The 24,424-nt window shown below is 41.2% G+C and overlaps 1 protein-coding gene across 1 annotated transcript in view; it reads right to left on the bottom strand.

Annotated features, from left to right (window-relative positions):
• Window positions 1–24,424, bottom strand: part of DHRSX (dehydrogenase/reductase X-linked) — a 169,893-nt gene that overhangs the window by 123,329 nt on the left and 22,140 nt on the right. The window contains exon 2 of the mRNA XM_064437600.1: window positions 8,635–8,742. Coding sequence (XP_064293670.1) covers window positions 8,635–8,742 — 108 coding nt within the window. The remainder of the gene's footprint in view (window positions 1–8,634; window positions 8,743–24,424) is intronic.

Here is a 24,424-nt window from a genome sequence, read left to right as displayed (position 1 = left end):
TTCACAGCCTGCCCCATGGCCCTCCTCACTCCCCCAAACACTTCATGTAATCCCAAATTTAGAAGCGCTGCCCATAAACTCTAATGCATATGTGCATTACCAGGAAAAGCTTGGTGGTATGGTAATAAATTCTGTATAAATTAATACCATCTGATTAAGGAGTTGCAGAGGGTGATGGTTAGGCGTCTTTGTGCAACAGAATATAAAAAATATTCCAACTGGAAATTTGAACTAAGGTGCCCCCTCGTAGTAGCATAATCCTCATTATGGATGAAGGGGAACTGATTTCACTGGAGCACCAGCCTTAAGACAGAGCTTGCAAGGGCACCCAAAGCCTCAAGAGAAAAACGAAGTCGTATCAGCTGGTGTTGTGAGGATCACAATTTTGTGAGTGTGCATGGCACTGCACAACAAATAGCATGTGCCTAAGAGAGAGGAATGACTGCCCCCCAAATGCTCTGAGTATGAGAATCTGAACTCAGTAAATATGAGTGGTTTTTAAAGAAATTGATAATGTCTTCAATTAAACAAAAAAAAATCTTGTTTAGAAAAAAGGAATATAGAACTTGGGTCTCACTCATAAAACTTCCAAGTCATGAATTTGTTATTCAATAAAGTCAGGTATAAGGACATGACCTGGTATAAAAAAAAATATTGAGAAAGAGATGCAAAGCTTCCTTATGTCTAGAGGTGCCACATGTCTTTGTCATTCGGTTCATCATACAGCAGTCACAATGAAATACATGCCTTTTCGACATTAAAGTCAAAAATATGATTCTAACTGTTCCTTTGAGAAAAGAAGCAAAACTGAGCAAGGAGGAGGATGTTGGTTTGCAGAGAAAAAAGAAATGATCTTTCTTGCCCTAGGTGTCAGCTGTTCCAACAACAAGAATTACCCTGTTTATCAAACCAGACACACCAAGACAAGTGCTCCGTTTCCAACAATAACCCATAGCAGGTACTTAAGGAAAAGGTATAAGCGACAGCATTAAGTCTGGGAGTGATGTTTTCTGATACATCCCCCTGGTAGAAAGAAGTTTCAGAGACTTCCTTAATCAAAGGTCACACCTAGCCTCTCAATGGACCTACCTCCACTACTTCATCTAATTCCACTTCCAATTTATTCATTCACTTGGCAGCCAAAGGGTTCTGGAACAACAAGCTCTGTGATTTAGTGACACACTTAATTACATTAAAAAGTTTGTGCTTCAGTGGTGTTTTGTTTTGTTTTGTTTTTATTGGATGTTCTTTACTTCATGTACAATAACAGAATAACCACTTCTCATTCACTTTCTTTATATCATTGATAACTGCATAACATCACGGCTCATCCAGCTGTTTGCAAGTGGAAGAACGTTTGCTTAATAGCACAGAGCCATCCCTTCCTCCTCACCATCCTTCTCTCATTTTTTCCAGTTTTACCAGACTTCTTTCAAGTACTCACAACAGGGCGAACCAATGATTTCTACATAGGAAGAGGGATGCTTCCTATCCTGTTTTCACCTTCTTTCCTGCTAAGTAATAAGATTTTATTTGCCTTTTTGACTGGCACTGAATATTGAAGATGTTCTGCAGAGAGCTTATAACAGTAAATCTTTTTTTTTTTTTTTTTTTTTTGAGTGATAGCAGTTAATCTAGATACTATTCTTGTAAATATACAGGTGTGGGGTTTTTCCTCATATGCAGTATTTGCATTTACTGACACTCAGTATTTATTTGTCCCTTCATAACCCAGTCATTCAATATTGTGAGATTATTCCCTGTTCTTCATGCTAGTTAAGATTTCACAGGATCACAGGATGGCTGAGGCTGGAAGGCACCTCTGGAGACCATTCAGTCCCACCCACTGCTACAGCTGGTTGCCCATGACTACTATGTCTGGTCAGGTATGAGTATCTCCAAGGACGGAGAGCCCCCACCACCTCTCTGGACAGCCTGTTTGACTACCCTCAATGTAAAAAAAAAAAGTGTTTTCTTGCACTTAAATAGAATTTCCTCCTTTTTGGTTCATGCCCATTGCCTCCTGTCCTGTCAGTGGCACCATCTTCTTTCCTGTCCCCACACATGGAAAAGGTCCCCCTGCGCCTTCTCCTCTTTAGGCTGAACAGTCCCAGCTCTCTCAGCCTCTCCTTGTCAGATGCTCAAAGCCCTTAATTATCAATAGTCTAATAGTTTAATCTGACTATGCTAAACACATTTGTGCCAAAGGTATCATTTCACTGTTCATGCTTTTTTCTGTATCTATCTTTCATAAATATACTGAACATATGTCTATGAAATCAGGAGTCCCTCATTCCATCCCAAAGCTGACAAATAATTCCTAAATGTTGTTTCCTGTCTCCTAACAAGCCTAACAAGTTACTAATCTACAAGCCATCTTCCTCGTATCTCAAGACAAGCTAGCCACTTTGAAATCTTTTGGCAGAAACCTTGCCAAAAGCTTTTGAAAATCAAGATTGAATTAATTCACATGGTTCTTGCAATCTTCAATGCATTTAACAAATGCTTAATGAATACATTAAATAAATGTCTAGAAAAACTGCACTAACTCTTCCAAAATTTGTCATCACATACTTTGTATTTTTTACAATGCCTGACATTTTTTTCAATATAAAAATCACACTCACTGGACTATGCACAACATCCTTCCTCAGACTGCGCAACAGTCACATTTGCGCACCTTACACTTCTATACTAAGGATGATTTAGGGCCCTATGCAGAAGATACTAGTCCAGAAATACCTTTATGCTTTTAATTTTGCTTTCAGTTGCAGCAGCTTGTTTTAGACCATTTTAATTTATTTTCTGATGGGTGGTAGTGTATTTATACTGAGTGTGTAATAATCTCCATACTATTCATAAGCACTGCATCGTTTTAGCTGTTTATTCTACATACTTCTTTTAGAAGAGAGAGTGAACAGCAGTTGCCTGTCACAGACCACATTTTCAGACTAAAGGCTCCAATCCCACTTGGTTGTTCCTCATAAGGATACTTCTCCATACCTGTGATAAGCCTTTTTCCTCTAAACCATTTCCATTTCTATGTTATACTTTTTGAAATGTGCAGACCAGAACTCAACACAGCATTTAAGGTGCTGGCACGTGAACGATTTATACAATGACAAACTCACGCTGTTCTGTTTGTTCCTTTTCTAACAATTTCTAATATTTGTTTTGTTTTTTGCAAGCTATTGAGCACCAACTTTTCATAGAACAGTCTATGAAGCCCACGATCTTCCTCCAAAGTGATGATGGTCAACACAGAATCCATCATTTCTTTTTCTGGAGTTAAGATTTTTCCCCATGTCCCCCATTTTTCCCCATGGCCATCACTCCATATCATTCTCTTTGGAATTGCACATGCCTTTTAACACCCAGCTGCTTATGGTCTTCTGTAATTCTTTACACACGTCCCTGGTCTTCATTACCCCGAATAATCTAATATAATTTGAAAGGTTTGTCACTTCACTATTTGTTCCTCCTCTAAAATTATACGTTGAAGGCACGGGTTGCTGTTGAACTCCAGTGGTAACACCCTCTCTACTAAGAAAATAAACATTTATGTCTATGTTCTCTCATAACATGGAAAGTTATTGTATGAATGTAATGACATTTGTACTTCTCCTTTGGGCTGTGTAGTGTCCTTAGGAGCCTTAAGGAATTTTGCTTTAAGATTTCTAGAAATCCACACAAACCATATCAACCGAAATCTCTCTCATCCACATGACAGTTGAGCTCAGTTAATCAAAGTATTTTACTATGCAATACACCTGCACAGTTGATTGAGTTACATTTCTACTTGAGATTACTGCCCAAAAGAGAATTCTGGTGCTGTAAGTGTCTTTTCAGATGTTTTTCACTATTTTAGTAATAGTTTCAAATGTCCCAAGGAATGCTGTAATGAGATTGTTTATAAATAAGTAATTTTAAACCACTTCCAATTATCAAAAAACCCCATAAATTTTACAGGTGAAATATTCAAAATTAATAAACATAAACAAATACATATTTTAAAAAGGAAAAAAAGGCTTTTTAAAGCTAGGACAGTGAAAGTCTTCAAACAGAAATTAGGGCCTAAAGTGTTCGACAAAATTCTTACTGGTTTGGAAGGCTGTGTGTGGCTGGCTGCAGCTGGGTGCACACGCACTGTGTATAAGTAACAGACAGTGCTGTAAGCAGAGTTTTTCATAACCCTGATTACAATGTACTGATATGTTAAAAACTGAACTGAATGACAAATATAAGACAATCTGCATGCATTTTCTTATTGTTCATACCTCAAAAAGGAAACGATCTCCCACTTTAAAAAGGCTGGTAACATGTTGACACTTCCTGGCTAACTCTGCAACTCATTCAGGCCTAGCATTAAGAAGATAAATACTTCTCTAGAAAAAAATTATAACTCAAGCATCTCATACATCTATGTTTAGTGAGAAAAGACTATTAAAGTATCCCGAATAAACTTTCAGTAATTGAAATCAAATCAAACTGTCTTTGAAAATGAACAATTGCACCATCTTGATAGGGTTTAATTATCTTTCTAAAGTCACTCTGTAGTATTATACAATACAAGAATCGTCTGATTTAGAGTGCAGAGAGTGCAGCCTGAAAATTGGAAACTAATGTGAATGGAAGAGATGACAGAAATATCTCTTGCTTGGTCTCCTGCAGGGCTTACAGGGGTCACACAGAAGTGCTGAGCCTGGTGATGGAACTACATTTATTCATGCCAAAATTGCATGGCTCAAATAAGTAACTTGAAAATATATATACATATATATATATATATATATATCATGAGACTGCTTCCTTCAGAATGTGAGCCTGTCTTAGAAAATTGTGACACTGATATATTCAGACCCTAAAAATAGATTACACTGCCCTGAACCTGGTGTTTTATACCAAGCAGCAGCATAACATTGTCAAGGTGGAAATCTTTTGATTTTGGTTCACCATTATCAGCCAGGATTATCAAAGCTTCTAGATTAGATATTATCACACTTTTTCCCAGCCTTCTTTTATTAATGTAATGAGAAAAAAAGGGAAAATCAAACTGAATCTCTCTTTTTTAAAGTCAACAAATTTAACGTGCACTCACAGAATCCTCTTAAAAATTAAATCCCAGTGATGAAGAATGGAAGGAATATGAAGAGTTTACACTTCTAACCAGTCTAAATTCAGACTCACAAAACTGTGGCCAACACTGTGAATCAGAGCTGAATCTACTGGATTTTATGATGGGGGGGAGGGTGTCATAAAAATGACCAGGGTGTCTTAATTTTCAATGTCCTTTTTGTTAAGAGCATATTTATTTCTAAGTGCACACAAAACATCATCTTCAATATCAGTCACTGGTCAGTAGGCACCGAAAACAGTGTGTAATTTGCCTTCTCTCTCTGAAAATGAAATTGCAAGCTTATTTATCAAGTAGCAAATTGCATAGGAGAGAGCAGGAGGTCCTGGTGTGGCTTGGCCCTGAAGCTACTCACCACTGGCAGTAGCTTTTCCTACCAGGGGTCCACTGTCTGTCATGAGATTTTCCTGAAGTAAAGGCCCTGCTCACTGTGAGCAATGCTATTGCAGCCTGGCAAAAAGTCCCAATGAAATCTAGCAAACTAACTTGTAGAAAATTACTTTCATCATTTCGGCATTCATGAAAACATTTTTCCCAGTGAGAGGCTGAGGGCAGGGTGAGCAGCATCTGCAGAGGGAGACCATTGCTGGGAGGAAGGAGTCTTGTGCACCAGTGCTGGGACTGGAAAGGAAGAAGCTGTAAAAGCACTGTGCAAACGCGTGCTGGAAATGCTCTGAGAGAGCACACTGCCTTTTCTTATGGTGCCTATTCATGTGCCACAAGGTAACATGCCTTCTGTGCATTTGTTTTCTTCATTCCATTGGTAGATTGCATTTAAAAGTAAGTTACTTCCAATGTTTACTCCTCTAAAATACCAAATAGAGCCAAAATCACATCCATCACAAATGGTGAATCATCTTCACATCAGACATTCAGGGTTTGACTCATTTGCCTGCTGCAGGGATATCCTTTATTGCTAAATAGACCCATTAGTTAGTCCCTGTAATGGGAAAGAAGCATTCAAGGAACGGGCACGATTGACTGTGAGCTATATGAGTCCCCCTTGCAAGCCCAAATTCACCTAACAACCACACTTTTTTCACGTAACTTCACACCTATATACAAACATACGGTGAAAACATTTCTAGAGCAGAAAGCTTGAGCCCACTTGCTGTCTTATTTGAGGGCTAAATCTTTGCTTGTGTGGCCTGAAGCTGAATGTGCCAACGCATGCCAATGTGCCAGCAGGTATTTTAAGCGCACTCTGGACACTTGGGGCCAACAGTTAGCAACAAGGATGGAAGGTCATTGCATTTAATGTGTTTTTGAGACTGTTTTAATCTTGCAGCTGGAACAAAGCCTGAGACTATCCATTCTACTGACAGGGCTTCTTTGCTCTGAGGAATTTCACAGGCAAAGAAGATGGCTGTGACTCACCGAGCTCAGTGTTTAGGTCAGAGTTTGCCTGAAAGAATTGAATCAGTTGAAAATCTTACTCATCAAATGCTTCCTATATTTAATTTCATTAATTTACATTTGTAGAGATTCGTAATGCAAATATTGAGGTTGGTACAAATGAAGAGCAAAAGGAAATGTGTGTGTCTGTAAGCACCAGAAGAAAGAGCAGAGCAAAGAACTAAAACAATGTCCCTCATCAAAAATAAAGGACACACTTCCAGGACACCATTCCTGTGTTGTTTATATCAAGGCCACAACACAGAGGACTGGCCAGCAGATGACCGTGCACTGACACCAGGAGGATAACATCACGGTTGCAGCATACCACCTATATCATTATTTTTACCCAGAAAATAGGCTATAAACATAGCCTATATACCTCAGATAAGGAAAAATGTACTAAGAGCTGATGACTCCTAAAGGGTCCGTGAACCACAGAGACAGGATAAGGACTCAGTAGCTGACATATATTTTCCCACACTGCACGTAAGTGATGCTCACCAGACCACTTGAGCGCTCACATCTTGGTGCTTCTGAGAGTATGGGTGTGAGTGTGACTGAAGGAGATCTATGAGAGGGTGACTGTGAGTTGGAAAAAATCAGCTTATTTAGAGATTTTGTAATTATATATCACCTTCCCTTTCCCAAAGATTTCACACCAAATTTTGTTACACGAAATGCCCTAAACATTAATGATATAAAATACATTTGAAAAAGTGGCAATATTCAATGTTTCCACGACCCTATGCAAAGAGAAGAAAAACGGATACTTTTTTTTCCCACTGAGTACATTTTTGCCGTCTACCTCAAACGAGAAAGAAGACTTCTTTAGTGAAATATTAATGCTGGCATCATTAGCTACATCTGGCTACATCAGCTACATCTAGCATCTAGCTACATATAGCAGCATCTGTTTGCATTTTTGCAGATGCTTGGTTTTGACACATCTATTAAAACATGTACAAGTAAGTGGTGTTCTGTATTACACCCGTACAATTCCAGGGCAACTCCATTTGAGTTACTGACTGCTCTAGACCTAAAATATATCGTTACTATGCTCTCGATTATTGTTTGGTGTGTTTGGTTTTTTTAAAGATGTTATACAAAACCTTAGAGAGAGCACATTCTGTATCAAAGCTAAGTAAAAGGCATCACCAGCTTGCTAGGTGTATTATGAAATACCAAGCTTCAGTGACCTTATGGTGTAAAAGTGGCAGTGTTTTAGGTAGAAATCTAGTGAAAGAAAGATGAAGGGAGAAAAGGTAGTATTTTAAACATAAGTATTCATAATGATTTAGTAGATATAGAAGTATATATATATATGTAGTAGAGAAAGCTTCAGAAAATAGGAAAAAAGTCTCAGAAATGTCTGTAGTAGAAAGAAGAAATTCTGCACTGAGGACTTTTTTTGAGTTCCTACAGAAATTCACCTATCCTACCTTCAGATGTCTAAAAGACATCTCAGTCTAACATAGTCACCTTATAAACTCTTTATTATCTGTGGAAAGAAAAGGCACCTCCAGAAGGTGAGTTGTCTAGCCCACCTCAGACTGACACGAATGAACCTCCTAGGGTATTTATTTTCTTGTCTTGCCTAGAAAGGCCAACTACAGTGACAAACTGAGAAATAAATGTGCTATTTTTACATGGCTGAAATTATAAGGGCTTTCTCTGCCCTTCTAACATGGATCATCCCCCACTACACATTGGAAAATTCCTTCAGGGAGTTAGTTTTCCTCTTAATGAACATGTGTACCCTAAAATTGAAGTATAGCCTGTCCTCTGTAACAAGATAATAAAGTATTTTTGTAATACCTATATTTTTAAGTCTTTTTCATGAGCTTATTGTTTACTTCTTATGTAAGGTAGTCCAAGGCATCCAAGTTTTGCATAAAAAAAATCCTGTCTACTTTTCCTTAAAATCTTGCGAAGCAAAACACAAACCAAATCTTTATTTATGCTAAATGCTAGCATAACCCCTGTTCCTCCCCTCTCCTTCCTTCCCCCGCCATAAATTTACTTGTACCAGGAAGAAAATACTCCTTAAAAGAAAAAAATTACTTTCTGAAACAAAAAAGATATTAAGAACATAATTACTTTACCTATTATAACGTGCATGCCAAGTCTTGCCAAATGCTTCACAGTTTGGTAACCAATTCCTTTAGCACCTCCAGTCACTATAGCAACCTTTCCATTTTGTGTAGGGAAAACTATACGAAGAAAAAGAAATAATGCAAGGTTAGTTCCTGATAGTAACACAATTAAGAAGTTAAGGTGTATTTTAAAGAGGCATACACTTGACAGACGACTCAAGCTGTGAGACAAACCACACAATCTCAAAAGCAAACTTTGTACAGAAATAAAAACTACAGATCATCCGCCATTATTTACTGCACTATAATTTTCCAGTATTAACAGCTCGCAAAAGACTGAAGTTGATGACACGGAAGACAAACACCCAGTTCAGAAAGTTTCTCATTTCTATTTGCATGCGTTTTGCAATCCTGCAGTGATCTGCCCTTTAAAATTTTCACCTTAACTCTGTTACAGAGCAAGGTGACAGCTTTTGTAAGTTGGCTGAAGGATGATTTACTTCATGCGTACAGGGAAAAAAATTAAATCGGCAGCATGATATCCTGCAAACTTCTTGAATGACGAAGGACAGGCCTCTGCCAGTAACACAGGAGAAACAGCAAACAGCTCAGTCAAAGATGATGCATCCCAAGGGCAGGAGCCGGTCAGCCTAATTTACCTGCTTAACTGAGCACTCCCTTGTTGAAAATCACAGCGTCCTGGCCCCCAAAGGAAGGAGGGGACAATTTTTTGCATGAAAAACCCCACCTGCTTTCCCCACCCACCCCAGACCTCTCCCGCAGAAGCCGGCGACTCTGATGCCCACGGCTGGCCCCACACCACCTCTGCCCCAACAAGCGCCTCTTAACCCAAGGCAAGGCACAGGCCATTGGGTAGGGCACGCTCCCCAAAACCCCTCTGCTAGGGGCTGCTTAGACCTAAGGCCCATACCGCCTGCCTCCGCAGGCAGCCCTTTGACTGTGAGTGAGCTGAAAAGTGCCTGGGAAGGCCCTGGCGCGGCACCCACCATCTCGCCCGCAAGCTCTCACACTGCCCACAGGTTGCCCAACGCACCCCTTCAAAATGGAGGGAGCCCTCCCGCCAAAGGACAGCAAAGGCATTTTAACTGCTTGCGGGAGGCATGAATCAGTTCAAATATCAAATAAGATTTTTGGAAAAGGTAGAAAATCTTTCATGTGAAGCACAGTGTGGTCTTCAGACAACCGAGCTGAATTTCTGTTTGCTTTTTAGAAGCTGTACATGAAAAATGGCGTTGAATATTTCACTTTGCTGTGGTGCAGTGTCCGCAGGCAATGTTATAGATAACAAATGTTAAAAAGATGCTGACTTTCATCTATCAAAGGACTTTCTATTTTGATTTCTAGGTTTTTAGGGGATTGCTTTGTTGTACAACACAAGCTCATGTTTTATATGGTTATGAAACACTGATCTAGTGCTGATATTTGCTTTCTTCACAGCAACTTCAAGAAGGACCCAGATTTCACCTTTTCTGAAATACATAGTTCTTTCCAGCACGATTCACATGAATTTCTGTTCTCTTCAGGTAATGACATGATTCTTCCCATCCATGCGGAGTGAGAATTGTTTGAAAGTTAATTCCTATTAGTGATATCCATGCATGTATGTGTTCTAATATATATAAACTGAGCAAAATAAAATTTCAGTAAGGACTCTGGTTAGTTATGAAAGCAGTCCTGCAATTTCCACCAAAAAGCTTCATCATAACAAACTCTAAATAAAATCCACATATTTTATTCTATAGTTAAGACTAGAAATTAAAGCTAGACCTGATATTAAATGCTTGGGATAATTTCTCACTCCAGGTAGTCTTTTGTAATTGTTTATTATGTTACCAGACTTGGCCTTTTTAGATGCTGTTTTCATGGTCTGTTATCTGTCAATGAAGAAAAAAAAACAAAAGAAAAATGTTTTTGCAGTTTTTGAAACTGCAGACAGGGGATAAATATTTTAAAGAGGAAGAAAAATAAATGTTCTTAGTGTGGTACAAGTTGTTGTCACCTCTATGTGAAAAGCCCTTGTGTCTCAGCGTGACCAGATACGTCTGAAATTTGTCAAGGACGTATAATCTCAAGTCCTTTCAGCCACGGAGTGAAAACCACTATCTGAATGATGTGTCCTTAAAAAAGGGGAGCAGTATGTGCCCAGTGTTCAACTTGGGTGGCATTTTAGACCACATGAAAACATGAACATGTTGCCTTGTACTGAAGGCGAGCTGAGAGGAGACACGTCTCTCAATCAGGAACAGGGCAAAACGCTTTGCAGGATGGCAGACAACTCTGAAACAAATGGCAAAGGCATAAATGAAACAAAGAAACAAAAACAGCCTTAGAACTGATGGGGTTCTGAGGAAGGAAAGAGCACATATGTTTACAAAAAGGACCTTCTCAAAGCCATCTCTGGCAGAGGTTCACAGGTCTGCGTTCTCCAGGACGCTTCTTTAGTTTCACCAACAAGTAACTCTAGCAATTCAGTGAGAAAAAAAGGCTACGTACAACCTTACCACACCAAGACCTGACTTTCTTACATCCTGGGTCAGGTTTATTAGCTCAAAAAGTTCAAGACTCTGGAAAAGGAGCTCTTGCAAAGCAAATACTCCTTCAATCAGCCAAGCCCCCACTGTGAAACCCATTCTGAGGCCTCTCCTGAGGAGTCAAACTGCTTTAAATCCACACAAGGAGCACTGGCATTGCCTTGGTGTTAAAGCAGGAAAGGCCATTTCTGGCCACAGTAGTTACATGTGTGAATTCTGCATGTGGCAAGTGCACATGTAGTTGTAAACAAAACGCCATCTGGAAGGCAAAATTGTGAGCTGAAGTCCACTAATTCCCTTTTAAACTACCCAAGAGGACTGAAGAAGAGGACAATTTTTGGTGCCAACAGCGACTCAAGTCAGGTACCTTACCAACCTGTGATGAAGAGCATGACAGACACACAGACTCCACTGCAGAAATTCATTCAGATAGATCCTCTATTACAGAGAGCTTTAAAACAGGCCTGTTTGTAGCAGCCAGCTCCAAAGACCTAAGAAAGCACCCAGGGAGGGAGAAATGAGCGCTGTAGACACATGGATAAATGGCCAGTATCTGTTTTATTTACAACAGCTACAGTATACAACTTCCACAGAGCATGGTTTTGAATAGACACAACACTGCATGTCACATCTCAGTATATCAGCTCACTTCATCCAAAATGGGAAACACAAAGAGAAAAACTGAAACATATCATTGGGGTCGGGAGGGGTGGGGGTGGGGGTTGGGGATGTGGCGGCACGACCCATACACACCCTAAGCAACCCTCTCAACTGATAATTTTAATTTTATTAATTTTAAACTGCAGAAAAGGTGTAGTTTCCATGAAGACAGATGTCTCAACGTAAAATGAGTCTCCATGAAAATGAGATGCTGCTAGTTCTTACATCAGTAAAAGCAGTCAAGATCAAAGCCAGGCTGTGTGTGCAAGCCATTGGCAACTATAGAGCAAAACAGTCTATCAGTCCCCTGTTCCCACTAGAACTCCACTGTCAGGCAGAGTTTGCAAAACACCCACCTTTTCAGTGTGCAAACACCTCTTCCATGACGAAACCCAGTATCAGACTTCCAAAGCAGACCCGGGCTCAGCCTGGTTTTCCAGCAGATACTGGTTTATTTGGTGTGAGAGGCCGAGCTGAGCATGGCTGGAGGCTGGGACCCACCCTGGGCAGGAGGCAGTGGAGACCCACCGGCTCTGCCACACAGAGGAAGTTCCCTTTGGCGCTTCTTGCACCTCATTTAAAACACCCCAGCTCTCTCTCTGCCTCTGCTCTGGGTAAGTAGGTAGATACTGATCTCAATTACAGAGGCATAATGCCAGTGATCTCACCGTGGGACACGAGAACTGTACAGCCCTGGTGCTAATGAAATCCCCTGACCAAGCACTAGCTGTTAATTTCCCTTTGTGTTGGAAGAAACCAGCCCGCCGTCCTTAAGTGCTGCTTTAGCACGCCAAAGTCTGAGAGAGGCTTCTCTGAGGCTGACGGTTATGCCTGCATCCCAAAAGTATTTGGAAGAAATAAGCCTGTCTTACTTTGCAAGTTGATTAAGCTAAAGCAGAAAAGACAGATTTGTTCCATAATAAATATGTCCAAATATGAAGCTATTTTAAAATAATTATTATCCTTTTAAATATACTTTTCTGTCATCTAAAGTAACTTCCATGTACACGTATCCTCACACACAGTCGACACTATGGTGAATTTAAGGCAATTCTGTAATTTTAAAAAATACTAATTTTCAAGGGACTCTTAAAGAGAGCTTTCAAGATGTCTCTGCAACAGCTCAGACGACAGAGAAAAAAAAACACACTGCAGAACTGTATCAATGACCACTTCCATATCAATGACCCGCCAGCAAAATCTCAGCTCTGGGGTAGGGATGGGGGTAACTGAAGTAATCAAACCAAAACAGAGGCATTAAACGTTCTTCTTTGCAGAAATACACTATGTGAACACAGACAATGCAAACCCCAGTAGAAGAGCTCCCCTTAAAAGTTGCTTGCTTCAGTATTCTGTAATCCTTAAAACATAGCTTGTTTGAGGCAATAAAAAAAGATGAAAAAAGTATTAGAAGTTTATTAAAAGCAAATCGCATCAAATTTTTACTAAATTCCATCTCCTACCCTATTAATCCAGCATCTGCGCTGTGGAACATTATGAGTCATGTGGACATTAAAATATAATATCTTTATATTAATCTCTTCATTAAACCCTTGTTTTAAGACATTGAAGGCCAAAGGCAGAATTTAGATTGACTGAATCAGTCTCCAGTCCTTATCAGGCAAGAAAGAAGAGAACTTCTAAAGGCATCTGAAGAGGGGCCACCTGAGAGGTGCCACACTGGCACCTGCCTGCACCTCCGAAACTGGGCACGCGGCACAGGGACTTCAAAGGCATTTGTGCTGAAGAGACCCCCATAAACAAATCCTAACAGTTGTTTTTTTTTCTTCCTCCTATAACTGAATAATTTATATGCAAATATTATGCCTGAAGGTAACTGGCAGAACCACAGATGAAAAAAGACAAAGGAAAAAAAGACAAGAAGTTACAATGAATATTTAGTTTGATGACAGAATAACAAGTGCCACGTTTGGAGCTGTTCCTGTATAGCGACACCGAGTGAGAAAAAGAGGACAAACTGTAATTGTCAGTGTCCATCTAATGCCACAGGACAAGGCACAACTGAGTTTTTCTAGTTGGCTAAGGAATTCCTATGGTTCAGTCTACCACCAAATTACTGAGTAGTTTTTCCTGTCCCAAAAATCCTCCAACTCTTTTTCCCTGATTTACACTGTGGCAGTGCGGAGATTATAGCCATTGAGATCTCTTTCAAATAATTCCTTTGCTACTCCAAGAGGCAATCAATAGACTGCTGAGGAATCCACACAGCTTTCAGTGATAGCTTTTTGTTTGAGTCTTGCAGTAAGGCCTCCATAAACTTCTGTCTTGGCAGAAACCAAGTAAATGGGGTCCATACCCAATAAGTCATTCTAGGACTATCCTAAGAGAGGACAATTTCAGGTACTCAAGTCCTGAGGAATAAACCAGACCATCTGTTTTGTTTTGTTTTGTTTTCTTGTATGACACCAGCTTTCACCAGCAGAAAGGATGCATGTCCTAAGCCTGTCCTAAGCCTGGGCAGATGATCTTTCAAATGCAAATGGTCTTCCCAAATTTGCACACCAAAATCTTTTCTGCCTCTGCTGCTTCCTATCACTTTCCTAAGGAACATCAATATGCAATCAAGATTGAAGTCTTTTAAGGTATGAAACCAGCTAGGTGGCAACCAGCCTGACTAGTCCTTCTGTGAAAACGTATCCTGCTGGTTTCAGCAGTTGCAAGCCACCAGACCTTCCGCTCGTGAACAACTGTCATGCATACATGCAGATCCACTGGCACAGGACCAACAGGTCCAGTATACCTTGAATCGATGGGTGCATTGTGTAAGGGTGATTGATATGCCCAGAGAGAGCATCTGTTTCTAAGCACAACTGGAATTTTGCACCAGCTAGGCGACAAGCCTCCTAGCTTTTGTCTTTCTTTACTTCTGCATAAGAAGTGAAAGTCAGGTATCACGAGGAAACGGAGGTACTGGAGACAGGCTGGCCCTGGAGTTACTCACGGGAAGGGAAAGGTGTTGAAGAACCAGAACAGCAGGAGAAACGAACCATGGAAATGTGTCCCTTACCCTACAAACGTACAGTATCTCAAGGTGCTATTAATGGAACAGCAGCAGCCAGACGGCTGTAAGAATTTGAGCAGCCAGTGGAAGCCCTAATTTATGAAGGCTCACACAGAGCCACCGATAGGGAAGACAGATTGTTAACAACCGCTCACAAAACCACAGCGAAACCCCTGGCATCCGTAAAACCAGGTTTCTTGTTTAACCACTGCACAAGGCATGCACGGGTCTTAAAATAATGAGTGCCAATGAACTGACAAACAATAACTCACACTTACTATTGCTGGAAATCCATAAAAGCTCTATGACCTGTATTTCAGGCTGGGATGTCCTACACGGGAACATGCATGCAGCCCATGCCCTGTGAAGCGGACATTTCCACAACTGGGCAGAGCTCCTGTACCCACTCAGCACAGGCAGGACCAGCAGCAGCAATTCGTCTGGGCTGCCTGGATGCCTGGGAACACAACCGGTGCCATAACTCAAGCCAAGGCACCAGGTATCCAGCAAGCCTGGACAAATGGCCAAAGCATAACAAGGAAACAAATGACACAAAAGCAGGAGAGTCAGCAGCTATGCCAACTAGAAAAGCAGCGTGTTTACCCAGCTAAGGAGCTAATGTGTATCCTCATCCCTTCCCGACCTCATCAACGTGGGAACAAGTGATGTCTTTTCAGAGTTAGCAGCAAACATCTGCTGAGCCGACTAATGACATTTTTTTAATTGCCAATGTAAACAACAACAACAAAAAAACCCTGAATTTAATCCTGCTGTAAGGTTATAGCATTTATTTAGCTTTTTGACAAGCATGCCAGCTTACTTATAGGGACAAAGTGATAACATTTGCAGGCACATTGACAAGCCAGAGATAGAATTTCCCAAAATCAACTCCAGGACTCGTCCCCAGACATCTTTTAACACATGGGAAAGCAGTAATACAAAGGATTAATAAGCAGAATAGCTCCTCCTCCCTCTTATTTTTAATCCTACGAACACATTGGGGAGCCTTTTGGGGTATTAGATAGCAACAAGTATTATTACAGTTCAGTATCATAAGACTGGAGTACCAGCATCCACAGCATGACCTAACTATAGTAAAAGAAAGGCACATATTAAAAAAAGATGCAAGATCAACTGGCACAGTAGTAAGAAGAGAGTTATGATACCAGCATTACAGGATTGAATGAAATAATTTCTTTTTTTGCTAAAGAAAAATAATTCTATCCTAAATAAGGCAGCTTTTCAGAGCAACAACTTTTGGCACTCAAAAACCCAAATCCTGTGATAAGAGATCTCTCTAGCAACAATGGGAAGGGGGGTGGAAAGCTGCTCTAAATATTTCATTTGCATGACACACCTATCAGCATTTCTTCTAGTGATTCTTGGAAAGATGGGATAAATGTAGATAAAGGGAGAAGTGCATGTGGAAGGCAGGGTGTGGAAGAGGAAGGAGAAGGGAGTATTAGGCTCTCAAAAACACAGGAAAAAGCATCCTTTTTTGTCAAGAAGAGGTCATTTTTGAGTGCTTCAACACCCTTTTCCCTCTCTTTACCTTCCCTCCTACTACCAAGTATTTAGCTGACAGAGACGTATCTCTAAGCAATGTACTACACCTCCGACATAAATCTCTGCATGGTGGTATTGTCCTCAAGGCAAAAGAACGTCCAGTGAGGAGACCTGCCTAGACAGCTTGGCCTCCTGCTATTACAGATGCAAATCAGCCATGGTTTGGTGTGGGGAAGATGGTCTAAGTCAAGGCACTGTAACCACAGACTGGTAGAAAGGTAAGCTGTGGCTATCGCCAAAGTCATCTGAAAAATATTTCCCCTGCACTTGCATGTGCATTTTCAGTGCCCCGTTTTCTAGAGTGTATGACCGGAGGGTTTGCAAGTGAAGAAGTCCTGCCTGATTATGAGAGCGAAGGGAAGCTGCATTTTCACACATCGTTCGACTACAGCCTAAGTGCTTTGGGTTTATTTGTCAAATAGGATCCGCAGTAACATTGATCCTGGACTTTGTGATGCTGCTAGGCTTGTCAGAAGGGCCACACAGAGAAAAAAATAATTGTAGCTCTCAAAAACAGTATAGATGGTAATTGTCCAAACTGATTTATGCTGTCTTTGCTCTGACGGTGAAGAATATTTTCCTCCAATAAACCCTACACAGACCTTCTGTATCAGGCTCATTGATCACATGAAAAAAAGCTGGATGTTGCCTCCCCAAGAAGGAAGACGCTGGGAATGGAGAAAACTAAAGAGGATGGTTAATCTGGGAAGTTTTCTTGCCATTTCTGAATTGGGTTTCTCTAAGACAATGGGAAACAAGGCTGCATTGAAAAATGGTTTGATGAAGCATACATCTGATCTTTTTACAATACAAGTTCAGGCTGATTTTGACAGAGAGATATTAGGAAATTTGATCTTTACAAATATGGAGCTGCCCTAAGGTAAAAGAAATCCAAAGAAGAAGGGAGGGTGCAGTTCCCGAGTCCTAAATCTCACTTCTGGCCATGTTTGCCATTCTTGGGTACTTTGTTCCTTTAGCCAAAACTCATCTACAGATAAGAGATTTGAATCTAATTTTTATGAGTGCCAAATAGATTGAACACACCATTATACAAATCAGACAGTTGGGAAATACCACAGTGCACTATTAAAATCTGCTAAAAATTCATCAGGAATCGAGGTTTGCCCATATCCACTCTGGGAGCAAAGTTCCCAGCCGAATGAGTACGAATAGGAGAGCACTTGATCCCTGGGAGGGGATGGAGGGGGAGAGAGAGAAAGAAAGAAAGAAAGAGATAGAAAAGTTGTCTTAGATCTACAAGTATAAAATATATTAGTGAAATTACGACTTGCAAGTTCCAGGTGGGCATCGAGCAACTTCTGCTGTCACACGCTAGTCCTTATCTTAAACATCCTTGCTATTCCTGCTTCGAGCCAGTTTTGGGGTTTTTTTGCTGGAGAAACACTAGTCTCAAGGAACAGGGATATTTCAGATAAAGGCTGATACTACATATCGACAAACTTGTGCAAGAATAATTGGCACATGACTACCCACTCGCATTACACCACACATGGCATATTTTGCTCGACTGGGCAATCATTTTGTCTCAGGGACAGACGCCAACTAGGGACCCGGCCGAGGCCGTGAACCACCACCTTCGCTTTGAAGAGAAGAGACAGCTTTGCTGCCATACAGGTACAAGAGGCATGTGGGACACCACCGCGCTCTAGCAGGAGCGGTGGCTGAAGGGCACAGAGCTAATTCGGCAAAGCTGAGGCGATCAATGCGTGAGCAGCCCTGGCTTCGCTCATAAAAGGCACTTCACAAAAAATCTATGGCTAGGTTTTGTGAAATCAGGGCAAGATGGTTGTTGCAATAATATGAAGAAATTCGATAATTCCTCACAGTATACTGGACAGCCACAGCCTGCATGTGAAATATCACTGGATTTGTTAAAAATACCAGGAGAAGAAACTCGACACCAGTTCCAAGAATAAAGTAACCGTTCCCTACATATGCATATATTTAAAGGACCCATTTACCCATATAATTTCTTACATGGGAAAATTCTATCACAAGAATAGAGAAGGACATATTTCCATTTGCCATGTATTTTCTGCCCTGCTTATCTTTCATTCCTTTTATATATTTACCTATTAAATTTTACTCTTTGGCTTTCTTCTCTTGCACTCCAGTGACAGTAAAGATAGGGAAGTTATATACAGGTGTATCTTTAAATCAAGAAGAAGCATCTGGTTATCTTTTGAACAGATTTACTGATACTTACTCCCATACTCCCTCCCTCTGGGCAAATGTAACTGTGCAATACCTCGGGCAATGTCATTTTATGTAAAACTTCCCAATGCTCTTGAAGTCGTGTCATCTTGTAATTATACTTTTTTTCCTGTTGTGAAATAAGAGATGAAAAAGAGGAGCTCATCCCAGGAGATTTAAATAGGGGTAATGGAAATAGCTCTGCATAGTCTAGTACCTGCAGAATGAATTTTCCCATCCTGCAAAAGTTAGAGACATTAGAATTTTTTTTTTTTTTTTCCATTCTGTATCGGGAACCAAAGATTGCCCAGGCTCCAACCTCTTACAAACAGCTAACAAGTAGATGCAGCTCCATCTCATGATGGTTTACATCTCAAGGGATGTAAGAAACCACTTCAAGTCCTTGCTCTCAGTCATTCCCCGAGCATACAAAAGCCTTCCCAGTGGAACTCCCAATCTAACAGCAGAAAGTTCCAGTTTCACCAAACATTTGCCATGTAAAGACACTTTTCCCTCCCACAAAAGTCTCCAATAAATGTAATATTTCTCCATACCGTGCTCAGAAATCCAGTGATCAATTTGTAAGACGCCACAAATATAAAATAAAGCAAAATCTACGTAATGTCAGAAAATGTCTTATCTCAGAAAGACCATGTCGCAGCTATCTCAAAAAACTTGACTGTTATTTGCATGAAATGTGGCACAGAATTCCTAAGGTTTTAAAAATTCATGTCCAACTGTGAAAAATTAGCATTTAGCTTGTAGTTTTGACCTAAAACCCAGGGTCATGACAGTGAGTTTGAAAATCTAAAAGGAAAAAAGAATTGGCAAAGACTGACATGTCTGTTGCTCCATTACGAACTGAGTAAATGTCACAACTGGCTGCAATGCAGAAACCTCATTTCAGAAGACTGCAAATGCTGGGCTGGTTGTTTCACAACAGAGAGACCTCAGGGGGAAAAAAAAAAGCTCCTACTCTTAATTTAATCCCAAATAACGTAGAGATAACCCAAGCAGGCAAGATCTCACACCTTGCGTGGAAGAAAGGTTCTGTCCTAAACCTTCAAGTCTGGAGAATATTTACAGTACCCCAAAGCTCAGAAAATGCTGAAACTCAGATATTCATCAGCACTTTCGACATGCAGAAACTGAAGCAAAGAGTGATCTCCTTGCTTACGGTCAAACTGGAAAGATTGATTTACTTACTTATGGTCAAGCTGGAAAACCAAACCAAAAGCAAAATATTGCTACCTGCTTTTTAGCATCTCACTACAGGAATTAAAAAGCCAACAGAAAACAATTTCTGCTTTGCACTATGATCTATACTTTTCCGAAGATGCAATATTTTATTTTTAATTTTCAAGGCAGTATAGACAGCATTATCATATTCCTAGACAGTACAGGATATCATATCACAACCCCCAATATCGTCTTTACAGCTTCTACTTCTACTGCTTGTAAATTCCAACGCCTCTTATTCTGACCACATGCTATTAAAAGATTGAATTAATCATTCCATCAATTCCTGCTCAGAGCACAGAAGGAGGGATACAGCTGGGCAACCAATACATCAGAAAAGTCGATTCTTTAAATATTGCTGTACTATATTAGATTTTGGGGGGGGGGGGGGGGGGGGGCGGGGTGAGGGGAGGAAAAAAAGTTGACAAGATCATTAAGAGTAGTCTAAACTGCATCTCCTCGCTTTGCAGAGACAGAGAATGTAATTTCCATATCCCAATCAAGCTTAAGAGCATCCAGCTGAAGGTCACATTCAGATCTGCCTCTTCCAGCCAACAAAACGCTCTGCTGCCACTTAAACGGTCCCCTTTGCTTCCTGTGGCTTCAGCGTGACAGCATTTCCATCAAACGTAAATAAGTAAGCAGAAGTCACAAGTTGGTATACAGAACTTATAAGGTAATTGAAAGTTTCTGGAGTACTTCACTTCAGAAAACTGTGCAATCACTCATGAATTGAAGTGCTTGTTATCATATACAAAGCTCCAGTAATTAGAATCAGGAAGAGAGGTACAAGGTGATTAGAGATTATTGGGAAAAATCTAGTTAACAGGAAGCATAGCACATAAACCAATTGGTACTTAAAGCTACCCTGAGATACCTGCAATTAATTAAAATACAAAATGTTAAAAAGCACATCTCCATATTATTAAAATCTTCAGAAGCGACTAATGATCAGAAGCCATTACAGCATCGACATTATTGTGAGATAACCCTCGGGTGCTACTGGCTTAATAAAAAAAGATGGTAAGTGGCCTCAACATCCCTTCCTCTCCGTCTCTGCCCTACTTCCACATCCTTCAGACCAGCCCCTGGCCAATACATTTACGTCTTCAGCTATCCAGTGCCTGCTGAGGAGTCCGGACAGTGGCAAATGCTGCCTGCAGATCGTCACTCACACGGGTGCCCGTTTGCCCCTCAGTGCATGTGCCCAAAGCAGTGGCTCCAAGGAAAGCAAGGCTCACCTTGCTTATGTAGGACAAGAGTGTGCCGAGGGAGGCAGACGCTCGTGGGGCTGCACAGCCCTGGAGGGAGCTGCCCGGCACAGGGCGATGCCTGAGCTTGACGCCTCGGCTGCCCGGGGCTCTGAGCTGCTCAGCCCTCTGCTGCCACTTGCCACCTCCCAGGGCCACCACCCGGCTTCCAGAAGCACAAATTGATGATGGAAGATAGCTTTGTGGGGTTTTTAAATTTTGTTTTTAATGAGGGGAGTTTCACTGACGGTCCCTGAGCCTCTGGACAGAGCTGTTTTCTGTAAGCAAAACTGCTTAAAAATCAGTTTTAACTTGGAATGAGGAAGTACAAAGGGCATCCACATGTTTTGTCTTCAGGACAGCTACAACATCTGTTTTTCAAAGATGGAATTTTATTCATTTTCCTCCTCTTTGATAGCATGAGCAGGTCAGGGGTTTCAAATGGACTATGAAAGTGCAAGTACAGAAAGGTTTTGACCGCACTATATATAATTTCCCAATTCTCTAGTGACAGCCCTTTTCTAGAAAAAGATTTATTTCTTTTTAGACTCCTCTTTCTTAACTCATGCTGAAGTGATTTCGTACTCAAATATTTTCATCTTTCTTGTTCCTCAAAAAATATGCACGGAAGTTTTCACAAGGAAGGTAGCTGCTTTGCAATACAGACAGCTAATTGTTTTGAAAGACTTTTTTAAAAACTCAGATGTTTTTATTCCTCAGTGAAAAACCTATTTTTAAATGAAATTTTACAGGCCATTAATCTAATGCAGATTCACGGGACTCAGGGAATTAGTTAACTTAAAAGAGCAGCTACTGTGCATGCTCTATAAAAATTGCTCTTCATCAAAACTGTCAAAGATTTTTAATATGCAGAGTTACCACACAGATTAAAAGCTCTCCAAGTATGTCTCCATATAAGAGGCCATCATTCCACAGTGTCATTATCTGCTATTAATATTTCAATTAGTATCACACCCTCCTCTGAAGAAACGCAACTGCTCACAAAACAAGTCCCATTATTGATAATGTTCCAGGAGCACGACACAAACATCCCATTTTTGTTCCTACACTGAATTACCTCCTATAAATATCTTCCCAAATCTTTAGGGAAAAAGCTCATTTCCTACCGAAACACACGTCTCTGTTGACCAAGACCTCCCAACCGTTCTGCTTCTAAGACAGGAGGCAAAGGCTGTAGGGACCACACTGGCCCTTCTGCACGGCCTTGCTATGTCCTCACCCTGCAACTGTCTGATCTTGCCAGCAGTTCAAACAGGATGATACTTCACAGTGCTCCCTGTCAGTCCCTTCTAGGGACATCAGACAGAAACACCAACACTTTTCAGGCATCAGTGCCAGCACAAACAGGCTTCACGCCTGCTTTCTCTTCCACCCGACCAGAGCATCTAGCTCAAATCCCACGGCCCCACAACAGCCCATTTGGTGTGAAATATTCTTTCAAGGCATGATTCCTTTTTTGAGGAAAAGACACCTTGTTTATGACGACAGGTCTTATAGTCCCATTTTCATCATGCCAAACTGATAATCAACTTCCAGTGCAGCTGATACACCTGGAGCCTCCTCTCAAAGGACAGACCTTGCCAAGCTGATGGACGGCAGTTACCCATCTACAGCCCTCACATTACATTAAACAGGAAAAAGTTACACCTATGTTTAACTTGTTTGATGCTGAATAATTAAAATAATTTGAATGAAGTGTTTTTTGTTTGGTTGTTTGTTTTTTTTGAGAAGCATAAAGAAATTTAGCAATTTAAACATATCAAGGGGGGTAGAAAAAAGAGTTTGAGAAATAAAAGCCTAAGAGCTTGCACTGGCTTGTTCAGCAGCTCTCTACTGTTTCCAATATTTCTCTCTCTAGGGCTTTTTCCATGAACACGCAAGGCCTGTTTCAAACACACACCTTACGCTCCGTCGTGACTTCCTGGTGATTTGAAGGATGTGACCCTAAAATGCAGCTGCCATTCCAGACTCCAGCCTTACATCTCCATCAGCCCCCTGTAACATACAGTCTGAACAGGCAGCCCTCTCACGCTCAGTCCCCAACGGGGTTTCACCACGAGTTAGGACCTCTCAGAAGACAATACTGATGATATAGAAGGCAAAAGGCGTGTAACTCTTTGCAGTGAGAGCAGAGCCCTCCCATCTCTGCAAAGTGTACCAGCAGCTAGTAGAGTCCTCATATCAACATTTATTTTATTTTATTGCATTTGAAGCTTTGCAAATTTCCATACAGAAAATCCAGCACTGCTGAGGGTTATAACCACCTTCGTTTTGGCCACAGTACCACCTCCCTCCCAAGGTATGCTACAGCATGTGGCTAACATGTCTGTGCCCTGGTGCAGCTTGTGACCAGCACTGCTGTACCAGCAAAAGCCCGTGCTCTACTCCAGACATGGTTACTGGTATTTCCTATTTCACTTGGAGAAACAGAAGGACATCGTTTTATTGAATAAACTGTTATTCTGCAAGTGTTACTCTGCTAATATGTGTGGTACCTTTATAAGGGAGTGCTTTTCCCAGCACGGCAGTACACCAATATCTATCCACGCTGGCAAAGCCAACCCCGTGCAGGTTTAGCCTGGGGAAGACAATAGTTCACGTGAAAAAAGCAATAGTTACAGTCAAGCCTGAGGTAGACAGAAGCGACGTCAACATGAAGCGGGACACCCAGAACAACTCACCAGGGGGTCACACCTGCCTATGCCTCTGTGGCGGCGGTGTCGTTTCTCCAGGGAGCGTGGGCATTTTGCCAGCCTGGCTTTTCCCCAGCCCTTTTGCTATTGCACGCACCAGGGACCAGCAGGAAGACGAGGTCTCAGCATCTCCCCCTCCAAACCGCCACTGGCCAAGCCAGAGGGGATCACGCTACAAACCCATCCTGACACAGCTCCCGATGCATTTGCAAGCAGCAGATCACGCCTGCAGAGTCGCTGCTGGCAGAAGGGCCGTGCCAGCCAGGTGCTGCCTGCTGAGCCACCGCGGTGCCTCCCGCGGCTCCCAGCCTCGGTCCCCGTCGCCACAGCCCTCAGTGAAACCACGCACCGGCTGTCAGCCGGATCGCGCTTGTAAAGATGACTTTGTCCTTTACAGCAAAGGGTAGCATCCTGGAAAAATTTGAAGTGAATAAACTAGACCTCAATCGCTGAATTGCAGTCATGTTCTGTGTATGTATGTTGGTACGTATATGCTTTTCTCTGAGAGAGAAAAAAAATTCTTTGAAAATTGGATTAGAAGACTGGAAAAAAAATCATGGTTTTCACCTGTGCCTCACTAGA

This window comes from Phalacrocorax carbo, chromosome 1 (genome assembly GCF_963921805.1).
Source record: "Phalacrocorax carbo chromosome 1, bPhaCar2.1, whole genome shotgun sequence".
NCBI lineage: Eukaryota > Metazoa > Chordata > Aves > Suliformes > Phalacrocoracidae > Phalacrocorax > Phalacrocorax carbo.
Note: the sequence above shows the minus strand (reverse complement) of the source record. Positions and strands in the feature narration are given on the sequence as shown.